Source organism: Cavia porcellus, unplaced genomic scaffold (assembly GCF_034190915.1).
Source record: "Cavia porcellus strain 051 isolate PalLab524CR breed Dunkin Hartley unplaced genomic scaffold, mCavPor4.1 scaffold_23, whole genome shotgun sequence".
NCBI lineage: Eukaryota > Metazoa > Chordata > Mammalia > Rodentia > Caviidae > Cavia > Cavia porcellus.
In genome coordinates this window covers 43678305-43697774 of record NW_026947506.1, presented here as the reverse complement: position 1 = coordinate 43697774, position 19470 = coordinate 43678305, and the positions used below count along the sequence as shown (strand labels likewise).

General features: G+C 35.9%; 1 protein-coding gene and 1 long non-coding RNA gene across 2 annotated transcripts in view; one reads left to right on the top strand and one right to left on the bottom strand.

The window, feature by feature from the left end:
- LOC134472529 (uncharacterized) overlaps nucleotides 1-19470 on the bottom strand; it is a 164661-nt gene that overhangs the window by 92723 nt on the left and 52468 nt on the right. Inside the window, exons 3-5 of the long non-coding RNA XR_010042394.1 lie at nucleotides 19236-19457; nucleotides 18457-18516; nucleotides 15765-15925 (exon numbers count right to left, since the gene is read on the bottom strand). This is a non-coding gene — a long non-coding RNA (uncharacterized LOC134472529). The remainder of the gene's footprint in view (nucleotides 1-15764; nucleotides 15926-18456; nucleotides 18517-19235; nucleotides 19458-19470) is intronic.
- On the top strand, nucleotides 3167-19351 carry LOC134472527 (cyclin-Y-like protein 1). The gene is made up of 4 exons (XM_063234335.1): nucleotides 3167-3741; nucleotides 13015-13089; nucleotides 14897-14931; nucleotides 16628-19351. Exons 1-4 carry the CDS (start codon nucleotides 3540-3542, stop codon nucleotides 16772-16774), a joined length of 459 nt encoding a protein of 152 aa, XP_063090405.1. The 5' UTR covers nucleotides 3167-3539; the 3' UTR covers nucleotides 16775-19351.

Genomic DNA, 19470 nt, shown 5'->3' with positions numbered 1-19470 from the left:
AATCCTCCATATCAATAGAATCAAAAATAAAAATGATATGATCATTTCTATAGCTGGAGAAACTTTTGATAAGATCCAACACTCAGTCATGATAACAATATTACAGAAAATTGGAATACATGGTCTTTACCTCAATATGATAAAAGCCATCTATGACAAACTAACATCCAGCAACATATTAAAAGGCCAAAAATTGAAAGCCTTTACTCTAAAATCAGGAGCAAGACAAGGATTCTCACCTCTCCTATTCAAAATAATGCTAAAAATACTAGCCAGAGGAATTAGAAAAGAGAGAGAAATAAAATGAGTAAGGATTAGAAAAGAAGAGGTTAAAAATCATTATTTGCAGATGACATGGTATTCTATATAGAAGGCCCCCAAAATTCCATTGAAAGACTCCAAGGTATAATAAACAAATTTAGTAACATAGCTGGATACAATGCCAACAATCAAAAATCAATAGCATTAACATACACAGACACCAAACTCACTGAGATAGAAATAAGAGAAGCCACAAATTGGGGAAAAATCTTAGTGAAGTTTCCTTCAGACAAATGACATCTGTCTTGAAAATATAAAGAATTTTATAAAAATCAGACTCCCGAAATTCAAAGGCCTAATCCAAAAATGGGCATTCACATACACAATTCTCAGATGAAGAAATGGCAATAAATGACAAAAAGGTAACAAATGGCAAATAAATATATGAAAAAATGTTCTACATCTTTGCTCATTAGAGAAATATGCAAATTAAAAGCACACTGAGAATCCATCTCACTGTAGAAAGAATGGCCAGGATCAAGAAAACTACCAACAACAAATGTTATAGAGGCTGGGGCGGGGGGAAAGGAAATCTCTGCACTGTTGGTGGGAGTTCAGACTGGCGCAGCCACTGTGGAGGTCAGTCTGGGGGTTCCTCAAAGATCTGGGATTGGAAATCCCATTTGACCCATCTATTCCACTTCTGGGCATATTCCCAGAAGAACTGAAAACAGCATACCACTGTGATGTATGTGCACTCTTGTTTATAGCAGCACAATTTCTAACCACCAGGTCTTGGAAACAACCTAAGTGCCCATCAACTGAGGAAAGGATAAAACAATGTGGTATTTTATACAATGGAGTACTACTCAGCCATAAAGAATGATCACATGGAGATTTTTATATGTAATTGGATGCAACTTGAGAACATACTCATAAGTGAAATGCATCGATCTCACATGTGTAAATACTGTATAGTCTCCCTAGTGTAAGAAATGGTAAGAGTACATAAGATAAAATACAGTGAAAGGATAAGAATCTGCATACAGGGAAAAAATAATGTCTAAGTGAGGAAAAACAAAAAGGAAGGAAAAATAAAAAGTATCTAAATTTATATAAATACACAGAGTACCTAAAATGATTGTACTACAAATTCTATAAGTTCTTGGGAAAAAGTTCGCATTCGTAGATTGGAACAATTGTGCATATTATTGTCTGGTGATCTGAGAAACTCTTGAAGATCACTGTGTAAAATAACAGACCTAGTTATGCTCCTACCACCTTGTTTGGAAGGCCTATATCATCAGTTATTTGCACTCTGCTATTGTTATTTATTTGTCTTTTTTGTTTCGGGTCTTTCTACAAATTTGTTTTGTTTGGTTTTGTTTTGTTTTTCTGTCTGATACAGAAAACATAGGTATACATGTAGACACTCATACATGCATAGAACTTCTCCTAAATAGTTTATGATTCTATAATGCATAATGGAATGAACAACTACTTTGAAGAAAAAGAGACACTATGTATCCAGTGCTGATTCCATAGCATCATTATGTGAAATCCAGCAGTACTATTATCCTTAACTCAGACTGACTTGAGCCTGTTTTGTACTTTTTAACTTCAACATACAAAAGGTATGCATAGCTGTTTTGAAGAGAACAAGACAAATTATGGAAGACATTGTTGACTTCCCTATTGTCTGGTTTTCAAGGCCAATGCCTTCCTCATTCTGTTCTGACCACTATTTTTTGTGCATCAATTAATTATATGTGAAAATATGGGCAACGATTCAGAAGAAGACAAGAGACTTTTTGGTAGACAGTGATAATATCCTGTTGTCTTGCTTTGAAATTAGTGTGACATACATTGTTTTCCTCTGATCTGCTTTCTTATGATTAGCTTACCCTGTTTAAAATAAAATTTTTTAAAAACTATGCTTTTTCTCCTGCACAGACTCACTCACAGTTGGAAATGTTTCATACTATAGTGCCTCATATAGAGAGGGAACTGTATGTTGATGAGGGGAACATGTCTAAAATCTATGTGAAAAAATTATTCGTCCTTAAAGCACAACCTAATACTCACTGACACTCCACATAACTTTGACTTCTACCCTACTTTCATACAGTATGGCTAATAAACTTATTGTGACCCATACTCCTGAGGGCCCAGATTACTCTAGCTCCACCCAGACAGTCATGTGAACATGACTGCAAAGGAATACTGCATCTCAGTTTTCTTCTAAAAAATTTATAAAATGTTAGATGTAATTGCAGTTTAGGCTTATGTGACTACCTTATTTAGAACAGCACCATGCACATAGCACTTGATAAATGTTAACTGCTACCCTTCTTATCAAACCAGGAACTTGGAGCCCCATTTTATGATTCTTCAATTTTGTAGGAGAAACTTGTGCCTTATGAGTTATAAAAGAAAAGAAAAGAAATACCAAGAACTGCTGATGTGAAAGGGACAAACAGAGGGAAGAAAAAAAGAGTTGGACAGAGATGAAGGGACAGTTCATTCCCTGTTTGAAGTATAGATGAGAGGAATCCTGAGTGTCATTCAAGATACACAGCAAGAAATATTTATTCAGAGTTATATCAAAGCTTCACGTTACAGGCAAAAATGAACATTTGCTTGAAAGAGGTTAGAAAAGCATTTATGTGCAGAAACAGTCAAAAATTTGAATACAACTAAGTTCCATGAGAAAAGAAAAGGTGTACCACGCAGGGAGGCTGAGTTGCCTATGGAACTAGTCACTTACTAACTGCTGCCTTCTATAAAGTCTTTTACCCTGGAGCACCAGTAAAGATAGAAAAGCCAGCTCCTGAAAAATGGGAACAGGCATCTTAAACCCTGTGTGTGAAAGACTGAGCATCCCACGTGGGCCAGTGTGTTTTGATTCAAGTTCTGGGTGACAGTTGGGCGGGTGTGTGGATGGAACCCGAGTTGTGATTGGCTGCTGGTAACCAGGTCACCACAGGATGCATTCCAGTTGGCTGGTGCCAGCCAGGTGCTTTCAGTTAGTAGGAGGTGGCTGAAGGAAGGAAAGCACTGACCTAACCTCTGGCAGTGGCTTTGCTTCTCAGCACTTTTGGGATCTCTACCCTTTCTGGCTCACAGAGGACGAATCATCTTAGCGGTGTTGGGAAAAGGGGGTCAAGGGTGGGGCCTGCCTGCTGGACAGAGACGAAAGTACAGGGACAGCAAGAGAGCCCTTCTCTGCATTGTTGAGCTGGTCAATTGGGGGCTGAGTAAAGCTGCAGTGACACCCTATGGGGAACATTCTGACCTGTTGCGTGGCCCCCAATTGTGGCCAGTGCAAACGCAAAGGGTCAGTGGAGTCAGACTGCTACTCTGAGGTCTATGGAGATGCGGGGGCACAAGTAACTGCTCCCCGCAAGACCAAGAAGTTTTCAAAGGGAGCCAGTGATGGTCACCACCAGGAATATATCCATTACTGGAAGATGCCCAAAGGTAGGCAGGGGCAGACGTGGGGACACTGGCTGGCCTTAGGTGAAACTTTCACACCCTCGGTGGCTTTGAACACTTTCTTTCAAGAGTTGGCTTTATTAGGGCTGGGCACTGATGGCAAGGATTTCACTCCAACTGTGCCTTGCTTTTCTACACTTATTTCTGTCCTGTCCTGTGAGGCCACTCTCTTTCCATCCCCTATCAACCAAGTTCTTGGCCCTACCCACTCCTGAATCCTATTATGGACCCTTTCTGTTATTAGCACTCTCTCTTGTCCTGTGGAACTTTATTAGGACTTTTTAGTATATTCATTCCCTTTTCTTAGAGTTCAAATATGTTAACATTTACCTATCCTTACCTAGACTGCTACCAAGGTTAATGAGACAAGTAAGCCCTGATTCTTACTTTGCTTCAACCAGTGAAGGCAAGGATATGCTTGCAGTTCAGATCCCAACACTTGAGGATTTCCTATGGAAATTCAAGTAGAAATTGTCATAGGGGTTTACATGATAACCTGACATTAGGTCTATAGAAGCTGTTTCATCCTTCCAATTGAAATTTGAGTCCAGAAAAAAAGATTGACGCAAGGGAACTTTAAATACCTAACACTCATGAGATCATGAGATGTTGCTCCAAAATTTTGAGACAAAACATGAACTTGGGGTTTAGTTAGGAAAGTAAAGCCTTAGGAATGAATGTATCACACCCTGCCAGCTCTGGAATGTCAGTTACTCCTTATCCCTTCTCCTATCCTGCCCCACCTGCCAGTACAATACTTCACAACTGTTAAGATTGTCAAAGTGAAAGGATCCTGCTAGAGGAAAGAGATGAAATCTTTGATTTTTACCCCCAAGAATTTGGAAAATGATCAATGTTGGTAAAAATAATTGTGAGTTACAAGTTGGTTCCTTAATGAAGACTGTCCTTGTTTATTTTTCCATTTTGAAGTACTGGGGATTTAAACCAAAGCATTTGTAACTTTCTCTATCCATAGCCCTGTATTTTTTTTAAAAACAAGTGTATTTTGGGACAAGGTCTCTCTATATCACTAAGTTCCCCAGGCTGCACTTCACCTTGGAATCAATCTACATGCTCATCAAAGACAGCTCTACTTAGAGGATAACACTAAGTCTCTGAAGTAGAAAAATTGTATCAGGAAGATCTGAGTCCCAAATGGCAGAGTTTATTTCATTACTATATAGGAAATGTATTATAGTTTGTTCTTCACTTTAACTTTAGTTGGACTCTTAGTTACTTTGTTAAGACTAAGTTAGCCCAAAGCCGGGCATGGTGGCTCATGCCTGTAATCCCAGTACTCGGGAGGCTGAGGCAGGAGGATCCTTGCAAGTTCCAGGTCACCCTGGGCTACAAAGTGAACTCAAGGCCAGCTTGAACTACATAGCATGAGACTCTGTCTCAAAAAACACAAAAGAAAAACAGAAGACTAAGTAAGCCCAATATACATGCCTTTGTAACATTTTTGGAACAATAAAACTCATTAAAGAATGAATAAATGTACAACGTACACCTTTAAAGGCAAAGCACATAAGTATTTATGAAAACTTACACTGTACTTGATGGTATAAAGTAACACTCTGACTGATTTTACCAAAAAAATTAGAAGTGTAATGTATTGCAAATATGTACTAATAAAAAAAGGAAGAGCATAAATAGGACCTTTATAGAGTTCTTCATGATTTACATCTTCTCTTGTGTTATACATCGCACTTGACCCTTTCTAATACAAAGAAAACTCTGTACATTCTCTGTATTGTAGATTAAGAAACAAAGTTAGGAAATGACTGAGTGCTTCTAGCTACCTCCTAGTTCAGACAGACATGGATATGGTACAGATGCCAAATTTAATCTTTGCAGGGGAAAGAAAACTTTCCAGAATGCATCTTATATTGTATTCATAATGTAGACCTGTCTCTTAGACCTTACTCTCATCGTACTTAGTTTCATTTAGGTTTTGCAAAACTCAGAGGCAACAGGTACCTTTCTGTGTCATTTGTGTACATTCACTTTAATGGATAAGAACAAAAGTAAAGTTTTAAAAAATAGCCTAAATTTTCTTCTGAAGTCAAAGTGCTTGTTCTAGGAACTCAGTTGAAGGTGAGAATGCGGTGAACATTAGGGGAAGCTGGCAAGAGGGCAGGGGAGGGTAGGAGAATGGTAAGCAGCACTGATTCTGAAATACTGAAAAATACTTTGAGCATAAAGCCTGTTGTATTGTATTTATTAAAGTTTACTTTCTATTTGTCTTTTACAATTGAATGCTTAGGGTCAGGCAAATGGCTCACTAAGGCACTTCCGTAGCATGCAGAGAGCACAGCTGGATCCCCAGCACTGCAACAAGTGTAGTGTTTTGGCACTGAGTACAGTGACCAAAATCCTGGGTTATTTGACTTCAGTTTGCATAGATAGGAATACCACAAGGTCAGATAACAAATGTAAAAGATAGGTACATTGAAAATCTGCTTTTTGTCTTTATTTCAGGTAATTTTATATCAATTTCCCTGTAAAGTTCAAAATGCCTACTAAAAATTTTTTTAAAATTAAAGTGAAGAGTTTTATGGATGGGTTTTTTTTTGTTCTCTTGTCAATTATTTGAGGATAACATTTCTTCATGTCATTTAAGAACCTAGTGTAGATCTAAGACATACACAAAATAATTTTTGTATTACTTTACATTTAGCAAATTAAGTTGAGCTATCACATACTCAAAGATACCTTATGATTTGGCAAACCTTTATAATGTGATCACATACAATTCCATTAAATGTTAGTTTCTGGGGACATAGACAAAAATATTTTGGTTATTCATGAGTTACACTGTCTTAGTATAAAATTCAAATCGTATATTTGTCTTATAATTTAAGTCTATAGGATGAATTATTTTGTAGGGAAACCATTTCAGTATTAAATATTCCCATGACAAAATAAAGTTAACTTTCATTTTTTGATCAGCATTAGAATCACTCTTCTGGACATTTCTCATTCTTTATAGCCCATTTCACACCTACGTCTGAATAGCTATATTCTAAGACACCTTCAACTTAATGATCTTAAGTGACAAAGCAAGAAACAGCATTAGAAGATATCTTAGAAGACATGGTAAAGCTTGAAAAAAAATATCTAGTTTTCAGGACGCTGAAACAAATGTTTACTGAAGAACCTATCAGTGTTCAGTACAGAGCAGATAGTGCTGTACAGACAGCCCCATACTAACCATGAACCTTATAGTCTAGAGGTGACAAGGATAGACAGTATTTGTATAATTTAAAAGTCAGGTGGCAAGGTGAGGAGACAAAGTGAAATTGGATAAGAGTTGGTGTGGGAGGCCACTTTTACCAGGGCAATGTAAGATGCCTATTTTATTTAAATGATGTCTAAGCAGCCCTAAGTGTGAGAATGATCTGAGTTGGGCAATGCTTCCATGCAGAGGGATAGCCCTCTCTGTTTTGATATCGTTAAATGGGAACAAATTCGGTTGACCAAGACATAAAACATGAAAGCAGCTTCAGGACAGCAAACGACATCAGAAGAAGAACCTGTGGGTCAAAGTCTTTGTATGCCTAATGGGGTTTGAAAGACTACTATGGACTTTAGTTGTCACAAGAAACCACGGGAAGATTACTGGCATAGGAAGCTCTCTTTCTTGTTGTTGTTGTTGTTGTTGTTGTTGTTGTTGTTGTTGTGATACAAATAATTATTTTTTTTATTTAAGAGGAAAAAGAGAAAAAACAAAACAAATCAAAGTGGTGTAAGTGTACAAGTAATACAGAACTACAAAAAAAAGTAATAAATCACCAGTTAACAGATTACACATTATCATGTTAGAGATAGTTTCTCAAGTCACAGTATCAAAGCATACAAAGTGGACATTCAAACAGAGAGACTGCAAACAGTTGTGTTCAATGATCCAACCAAAAACATTAATATGGTCAGCTATTTAACACCCCTAAACACACTTGCAGTTGTATACGTTAGAGCACTTCTTTTCCCTCTCTTTTTACAACAAAATTTACACATTTTGGGTTTTATTACTCCTTAGCTCTTATTACTTTTATTTTTTGGAAGAGAATAAAGTCAAATATGGCAAGACAAAGCTGTCAGTCAAAACCAAGGATAGACATAGTACATGATGTATAAACAGAGTACAAGGTTATCAACAATGGTTACCATAATGCCTCTTGCTTCCTTAAAAAGAATTGTCTATCTCACTAGGTATTATAAAGTTGAACAAGGCAGTAGAGAACAAGAACAATAAAACTTAAACATTGTAGGACTTCCAAACATTACAGGACTTCCAAAGGAGATAATAGTCAAAACAGAATCGGCATCTTAGTGAATCTTATTGCCTTCAAAGTAGTTGCTTACACCCTCAAACGATACTATCATACAGAACGGAGCAGAGTCTGATCAGTCAAAACAAGATAGTAGCAGTATTACAGGACTTCAAATCCAGTTAATAGAAAATCAAAAAAAGTTACTATAATATATCCTGCTAATTTTAACTTTTCCTTGTAGTTAAAAAAAACATAAAAAATAACTAAATAATTTTTCAATGAATAAGGGAGAGATTGAGATAAAAGAGGACATAACAACATAACAATACAGGTCAAAGCATGACTGTTTCAGCAACCTAATGCTTCACCACCAAATAACCCAACATAATAGTAGTTACCATAGTGTGTCTTTTTCCTGGAAATATTTGAATATAACTTCATATACTATAGAGGAAGCTCTCTTTTAAAGAAAAAATAGCAAGCCAACTGTAAATTTCAGATATAAGATGTGTAGAAATGGACTTTAAAATATGAAATACGTGTTGCCTTAAAAGCTACCTTGCTTTCTCATCCAACTCCCAGAGTATTAAAATATTTAAGCTAGTCATGTAATAATAAAGAAGTGATAATTTACAAGAATTCAAAGAAATTGAGCAAAGCATTCCTAAGTAATACATAAGTAAAACGAGGATTAATACAATATACGAATATCACATCTCAGTCCCAATCAGTAAAACACAGACTGAGGATTAAACAGATAGGGAAGGACTGAAAATGGATGGAGAAGCTGATTCAGACTGCAGATCAGCAGAGACTACAATAGAGGTGTCAGGTGGGAGTGAGCACTGAGCAACAGTATGCAGGAGCTCTGCTTCCTGTGATGTACCCTCTGATCAGCACAACCAGCTCCAGGCAGTGGAATGAGGATGCCAACAAAACCAACATTCTCCATAGAAATTATGAATCTACAATGGTTGTGTTTTGGATCTTAAAAACTAATATAATTCATAGCAAAAGAATATTAGACTGGCCAGTGATTTAGCTCAATGGTATAAGCATGTGCCTTGCAAGCACACAGTCATGAGTTCAAACTCGGGTACCAAAAGAAAAAAAAAGAATAATACACCAACTGGGTAAATGTTGTAACCTTCAAATGAGCAAGTGCACAGCAGTTGGCACAGAAACTGTGAATATCTTCTATTTAAATGGTATTTATTGAAATCAGTGTCTTTTTCTAATCCTGCTTTTCTCCTGCACTGTTGTTCATTGTTTTTTTCTCTTTATTATTTTGATGAGAAACATTAATTCTTGACAGTTTCCAGCTGCATAATTTTAATATTTTAGTAGTGCATTTCATATATTCCAAGTCACGTGTGTTACTTTCTGTTTTTAATAGTTCTTCAATTGAGATGGATGTCTCCATTCATAGTATCTTAGACATTAACAAAAGCAATATTACATATCAGTAATGCTTTATAGATTTATTTCTCTCACAGATGTTCACAAGATGTAGACTTGAGTTAAATTTTTAAGGCTGTATTTCACCTATAACAAACCACTGTGTTGTGAAGTTTAAATTTTAAACTCGTAATATAAAATTGGTGGATATTCCAAAAGAGTTTTAATCATAATCTCTACGTATAGTTTGAAATATTTGTATATATTTCCAAAAATCTTTAAGGCATTTGTATAAGTTTCATGGTACTCAAAGTTTGCATTTTCTTGACATCTGTTTTAAGTTGTATGTACGCAGGTGAGTGTGTCTGTGTGTGTCTCTGTATGTGTGTTTATGGTCCCTAATGATTTGCTTTATCTCTGGTAGTTACACAATCATGATAATGAAAGAAGAGCAATGTGATATAATTAGTGTCCCTTTTGGCTCTTGGAAATAGTTAATACACTGTAGAGTATTAATACAGTTCTTATCAGTTTACTCTCTAGTAACATAAATGTCTATTGGATGAAATGGCAACACATGATGTTTACTATTAGCAGAAAGAGCAAGCAGTATACTATAGAAAACTGTGGTGGGCACATGATAAACTAGTACTTCCTGAAAACTGTGCAATGACAATGTTCAAAGTAATGGATACAGTGCCTAACATACATAAAACTGATGTGAAAATAACAAGTGTGAAAATTCCACTACTATGTATGGGACAGTAGTCAAACTGTCATCAGATATTTGTAAATTAAAGGCACAGTAATGTTTCTCATGCACATTCACAGGATTTTAACAAAACAAATCTGGGCTTGGGGTTCAAATCACCGGTACCATGGGTACCACCGGACCCTAAAGTGCCCTTATGCCTTTTCAAAAGCAATTAGCCCTGTACATTCAACTAAGAAATCCACTCCATTTTGTCTAATCCCTGCATCTTTTAAATCTTTCCTAATCAGAAAAAGATGATTTCTTTTAAAATACTATCTATAAAAAAAGAAAATACCATGTACATGAATATTTTTCTCATAATAAAATCCAATTTTATGAGTGACTAAATCTTCAACCAATAGGAGATTGGCTACATAAAGTACACAATACCTTGCTGCACTGTTATGGTATCAAAAGTGCAAATATGCTCAAAGGGCTGATCATTTTGTGGTAATAAAATATGCAATGAATTGTATATTGATGTTATTTTTTTCTTTTTTAATTGTTCTGGAGATCAAATCCAGACCTCTGTGCTTGCAAGGTATGTTTTTCATAACTGAGTTATGTTTCTGAGCCCAAGAGCTACTTTTGAAACATGCATAATCAAAGCAACTAAAACAAATGGTGGTGGGTATGTTGATAATTTTTAAACACAGTAGTTTGGCATTTATAAATTGCTGTTCATGATATCTGTTAAATGAGTCAATGACTCTTGTAGGTCCCCACCTTGAGTGTGATCATCAGTACCGCTGATTAACCAGCACCCTTAACAATTACAAATTAAAGAAAATTTATTCCAAAATAGACTTGCATAACCAGGTAGTTCATACAGGTTGATCATGTACAACTAGGCCCAGGAAGTAACCCTTCTCAAAAGCCCATGTCAGTTCTCCTTCCCTCTGTCCATCTCTTCTGCCAAACATTTACTATTCCTGATGGCAGGGGTCACAACCAGCAGCTGCCAGTTAGCTAGATAACAGTCCTAGTGTCTTTCTCCTCTGGTTGTTGGGAGGACTCAAGAGACTTGTAATGCAGTGACCAACCCTGGGCCATATGCCTATTCTATTGCTCTAGAGAGGGTGCAAGCCTTTCCCTTGGGCTCATTTCTTTTATTTTTGCACATTCTCTTTATTTTAAATACCAAACTTCTTGAATTTTGTCTTCAGATACATAGTCTTGGAGACAGAGACAGAGACAGAGACAGAGACAGAGACAGAGACAGAGACAGAGAAATAGAGAAACACAGAAACACAGAGAGAGAGAGTGGGGCGGGTTAAATTGATTAATCTGATTTTGATACTTAGTTTTGCTGGACTACATTCAAAATCTGTCATTACAAAGGTGCCAATACCTAATATAGCTCTTTCTATAATTTATTTCTAATAGTAAAATAATTCTACAAATTATATTGAGAAATTCAAATGTGCACATATTGGTGTTTTAGTAGGACGTGGTCCTAAAGTTGTCAGAAGCTTTAGAATACAGATGGCCATGGAAGCCTGTACCTGTCACCTTGTGCATAAAGTGATTTTATTTTTCCACATAACTAAGATTGTCTCATCTTCTAAATGATATGCTAAAATTCATGGATTCTTCAGGAGTTCTTATATAAGAATTATTTTACTAAACTTGATTGAGGAACTACCATGAAGAATAAAGAAAGGTTTTAGTAAGTTGCTAGTGATGTCATTGTACCTTTAAAATCAATTATTCAAATTCTTGTTAAATCTGAAAGATCAATATTATATATATCCAAAATTCTAACCATAGTACTCAGAAGGGCAAAAGCAGTATTCAAAAGAAAGTAAACTTGTGAAGTGCTGAGTTAGACACTAGTCACTAATAAACTGATTATTTTTTTTAATCTATCAGTGCCCGTTTTGAATTTTGCAAGGCCAAGGATATACACAAGAGTGTGACTGGACCACTAAACACTCTAAAGTAGAATAATTAATAATATGTGCTTAAGGAAATATTGCTTAACCACTAGTTTTTTTTTTTTTGAATATTGGTACAGTTTGTTACAAAACTGGTTAAGTAGCCCGAGATTTTTGAGGACAGTCACAGCACACGCCATAATGACTTTTATTATCCTTTATAATAGCAAATTGTGTATTATTGAAGTTTAAGACTCTGTTTTATAATATCTACTAAAGAGAAGACTTTCCCAATCTAGTTCCAAGGTGGACTTCTGGGCAGAAAGAAGAATCAAAAATCTATGTACATAGACAAGTTTCTTAAAAAACAGTTTTTCTCAGGAAGGTGATTACAGATTAGCACTTTGGATTTTAATCCTAGATCTTCCATCATTTATAGTCTCCAAACATCACAGCTATCAAAATGAGTTGTCTTGTTGAATGCAGCTAGAATTAGCCATGTCATTCATGGTCTAAAGAACGTTTGATGTTTTTAAATATTTGAAACATTGAACTGCTATCTAACAGTGCATCCATGATGCAAGAGTAAGTGTTTGTTACTCAAAACCGCTCCTGAAATGTGCCAGTAATACCAGCAGAGAAGGCCATCGTAGGCCATATATTCATCGTAAAGTGCACTTGGTTCATGGAAAAGCTCTATTAGATTATCTAGGTAAAATTTTAGAATAATAAGTCTAAGATATAGCCTGTTTTATTCTGTATGTGAAAAGGGACTCTACAACTTTACAGTTCTCTGGGAGAATCCTTATGCTGTTGCCTTCATTTTATTTCATTCACATTCATAACTAAATCATTTTACAATGCTGTTAACATGACCTAAATGTATTGGGAAGCTGTTTTGAAAACTACATTTCTACTGAACCAAGTCATGACATTTTTTTCTTTTTCTCTGTAGAAGGAGCTTCGAAATTAAACCCTTCTGATGATCCAAAGATAGGCACAATTTTCCTGAGCAAATCTCACACATACGGTAAGACTACATTTCCCCATCAATGATCAGGCTGAAAACTATTGTCATTTTACATGGTTGATACATTATACAAATATTTACAAGAACTTACATATGGGATTCAGTTTTTCAATTTTTTAAATGTGCATTTTACTTTTAACATCTGATTATATACTTTCTTTTAATGTCACTTTAAAACTGAGAGCTTGTCTACTCTCTGTTAACACATTTTGCTGCCTCTTTATCACTACAGCAGGCCACATAATTAAGGAAGGGGTCATGGATTTAAACTTATTTTTCTCTATTATTTTGTTCCTTTACCCTTCTTCCACAGGAAATGTTTTAAGGAGAAATAATAAAACTTAGTTTACACTTAGAGAATCTTGACATCATATTTTGAAAATCATAGATCCAGATATGCAGATAGGTATATATGTGGATATAGCCAACGAGAGTCCTACTGAGTCATCCCTTCGATCTCACTGTTACAGTGCTATAATCCAGTGAGCCTACCTCACACCAGATTTAGGATTTATGGCATTCTCAGAAATTTTGAGTTAGCAAAAATGTTTTGATCCTATGAAGAAAATCTGTGTAAACATACTCTGACGTTAAGGGTAAGGCAATGTGTGCAACTACTGTAAATCATTGTGTCCTGCTTACTCCAGAGTGAGAATCAGATTTGCGGGACTTTGTGCAACCTAACTTCTCTTCTTCATGTTTGGATAAATTGCCTTTGTTGTTGTTGCTGCTGTCATTTTATTGTGTTGTTAAAAGTCTGATATATGACAAAATTTTCCAGTTGATTACAAGGGTAAGAATTTAAGGCATGAAGCCCCTGTAAAACTTGGAAAAATGCAGCACAAAGAAAAACGGGGATTCTTATCTATATTTCCACTTCTGTACAATTTTCTTTTTGAGCTGGTCATTTCTGGTTAGCATTGCTGTGTTTTTCCATTTCTTCAGGAGATATATGTGCCTCTCACATGTAGAGTGTGGGATAAAAAACAAACAGATCCGCACTCCTCTCTTCAGGGGAAAGGAATATGCAGGTGTCTAGCTTGAGAGGAAACAGTATGGGAAATGCTGCAGTGGCCCATGTAACTCGGGAGTGTTTGCTTTATGTACTTCATTAGGCCAAAATGAATTTGTATGCTATTGAGAGGGTGTTCACTTAGATTAGCACATTCATTTCAAGCTCGATATTTCAGGTGGATTAATTTACAGTTGTCTAAAGAATCACTAATATTTTTAGTAACATCCGCATTAACTTAGTAGATTATGAATTCTAGAGCAGAAAGAGAATAGTGAGTGCCTAACCAGAAGCTTGTTCATAGAGCCGTCTACTATCAGATATTTATAATTAAGCTGTTAAGCAATATACAATTACAAAGTACTGTGTATTTACACAGGAAAGTCTGGTAAAACGAGAGACATGTAATAAGTTAACTTTTTTCTATTAGCTAATGTTCATCTAGGATCCAGTTTTACAATTTTCTTTCATGTAAGGACAGTCTGTCATTTTTTAGGGTAAACAGAAGGTATAAATAAATATTTGGTTTTCACTCTATCAAACTTGTCTTGGCAGGTAATTGGCTGATTTTGGAACCCAGTTCTAACTCACTACCTTGTGCTTCCCAGGCAGGCACTGTGCCACTGAGCTATATCCCCAGCACTAGATTATTTACTTTTAAAAGTAAAATACTCATTTTGTATATTCTGTATATTTATAATCCATCAGATATTTTGTAGCCAGTTCAATGTACATTTCTAAGGCATTCTGTATTATAATAGCTTAAGTAGGTTTATTTGTTTTTCTTATTCTTAGTGCATGACCAGAGGAACAACACCCATCTCAAGCATGTAAGTAAATAGATAATAAGAAATTGAGTAAATCTGATTGTTTCTGCCATGATTTCTAAACAAATACAATGAGGAGCCAGTCTGTGACCATAGACTTCCTTTTCTGCATTTTTAATGTATTTTGTATTTTCCTGAGATGTTTTAAATTTACTTCACAAAGTCTTTGAGTTAGTAAGTTCCATTTTTAAGGGTTTCTGATATTTAAGTTCCATTGTGGTAATATGGGCAAAGTGTTAAAGGTTTGTATGAAATATTTGGCTTTAATTTTTAATCTTTTTAAAAATCAAAATAAACTATTTAACACATCAGTCTTTAGCATTGTCCGTTGTTTTTCCATCATAACAGGTGAATGTTTAGCTTCCTCTTTCCGCAATGACTTTATTCTCCCCAGTTTCCTTCAGATGCATAATACAGTTTTATTTTTGTTTTTGATATTTATTTAGATCATATATTTTAAACTAACTAATTATCATTTATTACTATTGTTTACTGCGAGGTTATGTAATAATAGTTACACTGTTCTGCCTTTGTATAATTTAATTCTTTCTCTAAAGTATTTCTGAAATGTACACAGCTCTGCACTGTTGCTGGATGATCCCTAAGGAGCATTAGTTCACAAAACCAAGTAGGATAAGGAACCCCAGAGCTCTTTCTGTTTTCACGTTCTTCATCTTTGAGGGAGGTCAATCTTGTATTCTTACTGGGACAGTTTTCTTAACAACAATCCCCGCAATGCTGTAACATTAGTCACATGCCTGCCAGGACATTGTTCACATTCTAAAACACCCTTGCTTCAGTTTTCTCCCAGAGACTGCCCTCACAGGCTTTCCTACCTTAGAGGGACTGGCTTGTCCTTAGGCCTGCTGCTTCACTTTCCCTGGAATATCTCCTTGAAGTCTGTCTTCCATAGGGCTCTGTTGCAAGTGTCCTCACTGTCCTAGATTCTTTTGTTTCCTCTGTCTTTTGCTCCCCTGTTCTACTGGAAAACTTTCTCCTATGAAAGGGCAAATGGATAATTTTAAGAAGCCAGCCTGTAAAGGAAAATATAGTTTTTAATAAAACATAGATTTGCAGGTTGATGCCAGTTTTCACAAAGCTCTTCTCATTTCTAGTGTTGCTCTTAACTCTGTTGTCCCCATATTATATACCTCAAAAATAACCAGCTATAGCCACTCCCCTCCTCTGGAAGCTTTTAAAGACTTCTCTATCTTAGGGATGCTGAAAGAACACAAGGGTTTGTTATTGACTTTTTCATCTCCTTGGGGTGGTCTTTAAAGTCTGAAAACTCCCTCTTCTTTAAAAGTCCTTGATATTTTCTCTAGATTTTCTTATACTTTGTTTATTTAAATATTGTGTTTTTCATACTCGTACTTCTTCACTCATGTCAAATGTCCGTCCTCTTTCCATTTTCTACTTTTTCCTTTGGCTCTGATTAAATATTAGTTATTCCTTGAATTGAACTTTTTCAATCTGGTATTTAAATACTTTTAAACTTCTAATTTGCTCCTGAATTTCTAGCACTCCCACAAATTCCTTTGTTCCTGTTACAATGATCTCTCTTGTCAGAGGATTCCCTGAAATACATGGGTGACCCTGGCATTCCCTGGACTGAAATACTGTATGTGAGCAAAACTTTCATTTAACTAGTGGGCTCCACTGTGAGAATTTGGCAGTGAAATCAGGTTTTCCTTTGCAGGGCTTTGGGCAACACCTGGGGGCCAAATCTCTTGGACAGCCTGATATCAGAGAAAAAGCTCCTCAACCTCTGCCTGAAGAATACAATCAAAGCTGCCTGCTTTCCAGAAACTGTTCATCATACAGTGTTTCGTCCACTAATGTCTAGGTCTCAGCCATGATGTACTTGATATCTCTAAGTTTTAATGTCTATAGAATATAATATCTGCATAGCACCTGCAGAGATGGAGGACAGGTGTACAATGGCTCTACATTCATTTCCTATGGTTTTTCATGGCCTCTGCTTCACATTTTATGCCAAGGTGCTCTGTGCCTCGGAGTGTCCTAATATTTTCCCATGTGAGTTAACAGTATTTAACTTACAGTTTTCACACATCAAAAATGATGTCCATTCTGGATCCAGGTCTCATGTGTAACATTTATTTTATCCTTTAGTTCAAATAATATATCAGGAGCAAGTTGAACTAGCTGCATGTTCAATCAATCCACCATTTTTAACTTAATTAAAACTTGCAGTTCAAGTGTAAGTATGTCTTAGTTACCTATTTATTGCTGGGACAAAATACTCAACACCCACAAGTTAAAGGAGGTAAGGTGTCTTTTAGCTCACATTTTGTAGAAGTTTTAGTCCACAGTCATCTGGCTCCAAAGCAAGAAGTCATGGCAGAGGAACCTGAGAGCGGATATACACTGCATGGAATGGCAGGTAAGAAGCAGCAAGACTTCTTCCTCCTTTCAGTTTTTATTTAATTCAGGCTATAAGCCTCTTGGTTGGTGCCACCCAAACCCAGGTGCATCTTCTCTCTCCATTAAGCCCATCATTCACACCCAGAACTATGCTAATTATCCACACAGAACTATGCTAAACCATTCAGTGAACTAATTCAGTATCACACACCCATGATTCACTGACCTCCTCAGAAGTCTCTAGACTGTAAGCACTAGAGGGTTTAAAGAAACGTCTAGTATAAGCAATAACCAAATGTATTTAAATTAAATACATATAATGGTATTAACTTGGACCCTTAAATTAAATACATATAAAGGTACTAACTTGGACCCTTAAAAGTATGTATCTCCAATATATTAAGGATTCCTTTAACTTGTAGATGTCAGATGATTTCTTCCAGTGAAGAGAAAGTAGCTAACACAGAGTTTGGTGCTGGTGGTGGGGTTATTGCTGTGCTGCTGCTACCTGACCATATGGTTCAGAAGCCTTTATAAGTGGCATGTAAGATCATTTGGAAAGGTCTAGAGATACCAGCTGTGTATTTTTTATTACAACTGAAAAAAGTGAAAAGAAAAAACAGTTTTAAACTGGCTAGTGGGAGAGTAATAGGAAATGTAAAGTGTGTGTGTGTGTGTGTGTGTGTGTGTGTGTGTGTGTGTGTGTTACATTTGCAGAAAATAAGTTTGCATTTTGCTCATATCCAAAGGCTTTGTCAAAGGCTGAAATTAAATTAATCTGGTTGAAGAAATTTCAAGGCAGTTCAATGTTAAGGTACTGGCATGGTTACTGTTGATGGCTTTCATCCAGATCTATGTTGAGAGCAAATGGCCCAAAAGAATATTTAAAATGTTTTGAGTTTGTCCAGAAAGAGACTATTTTGAGAGGATAATTCAGTGTCTGGATATCTAAGACTTTTAGGGTTACTTGGACCACTGTGTAAGTTTGTTTGCATGTCTTCTGTCTCTCTGGTTGCACACTGTTACGTGGTTCTGGCTGACTTTTGCACACAAAATACACACAGACACAAACATGTGCCATGACATCTCATCTGGATAGGCTTTTTAAAACTAAAAATAGATGAAAGTTCTTGAAATACTTACGAGGAAGGTTGGAGGAGCATCTCCAGGTAGCTCTAATGCTTGAGATTTGTCAAGGGAAACCTAAATAATTCAACATATTAATATATTTTAGTGTGGCAGCACAGGAAGAAAATTGGGACAATCTGAGCTGGACAAAGTGAACTAAAGAAGAAGAAAAACGATGCTTGAATAGACTTTGTAAATGTCACATTAATTTTTAAAATGCAATTTATTTTTATTATTGCAGTTCTTAAATGAGAATACCTCATTGTTTCCAGACTTCTGCATTTTTATTTTTTGACAAAAGAGGTATCACTTTGGTCCTCTATCACAGATGTTCAGCAGGCTGTGTAATTGCCAAAAAGATCAGATTTGGTAGTGTAATTATTTTTGTTTTCCTAACTTTGTTGTTAAGTGTGAATGCATGAATCTGTTTGAATCGTTATGGTAATGGACTACTCCTACTCACTTACAGCAAAGAATAATTGTTTTCCATTTCATAAGTGAAGTTGTTTTCAAGGTTAAGTGATTGACATTACTGCATATTAGATAAGTGTATGTCAAAAACAATGTCTGTGATAGTATATATTGTGTGTACTAGGGGGTATACATAAGCCAGAATGATAGACATTTAGTGTTTTACAATTTTTTTCTTTTAAATTTTATGATTAAGCATCACTTAGAAATGTTTATGAATTTTTTTGCTATTCTAGTTATCTTTAAAAATGGGAAAATGGGGCGTGGACAGTTTCATTCTTAAATTCTTGATCTGAATTCACCTGTGGACCAATTGTACTCACCCAGATGTGCTGTGTGTTGTTGATATCACCAGACAGATTGTCTAACCATCTCAGAATGTTCATATACTTATACAAAATGGGTCATGCCTTTAAGGTCTTTCCCATGCTGAGGAAAATATTAAATATGCTCAATCTCTTACACTGTCACTGGAACACTTTCAGAGAAATGTTTTATGATGCAGCTGTTGGCAGATGTATTCCAGAATGTAGGTGGGATCAAATCTGTAGGACATAA

Bases quoted from the DNA above. Each gene is read 5' to 3' on its own strand.
- LOC134472527 (XM_063234335.1), top strand. From the start codon at position 3,540: ATGGGGAACATTCTGACCTGTTGCGTGGCCCCCAATTGTGGCCAGTGC. The intron at 3,742-13,014 runs GTAGGCAGGGGC...TTTTCTCTGTAG, and splicing joins TTACTGGAAGATGCCCAAAG to AAGGAGCTTCGAAATTAAAC. The intron at 13,090-14,896 runs GTAAGACTACAT...TCTTATTCTTAG, and splicing joins GAGCAAATCTCACACATACG to TGCATGACCAGAGGAACAAC.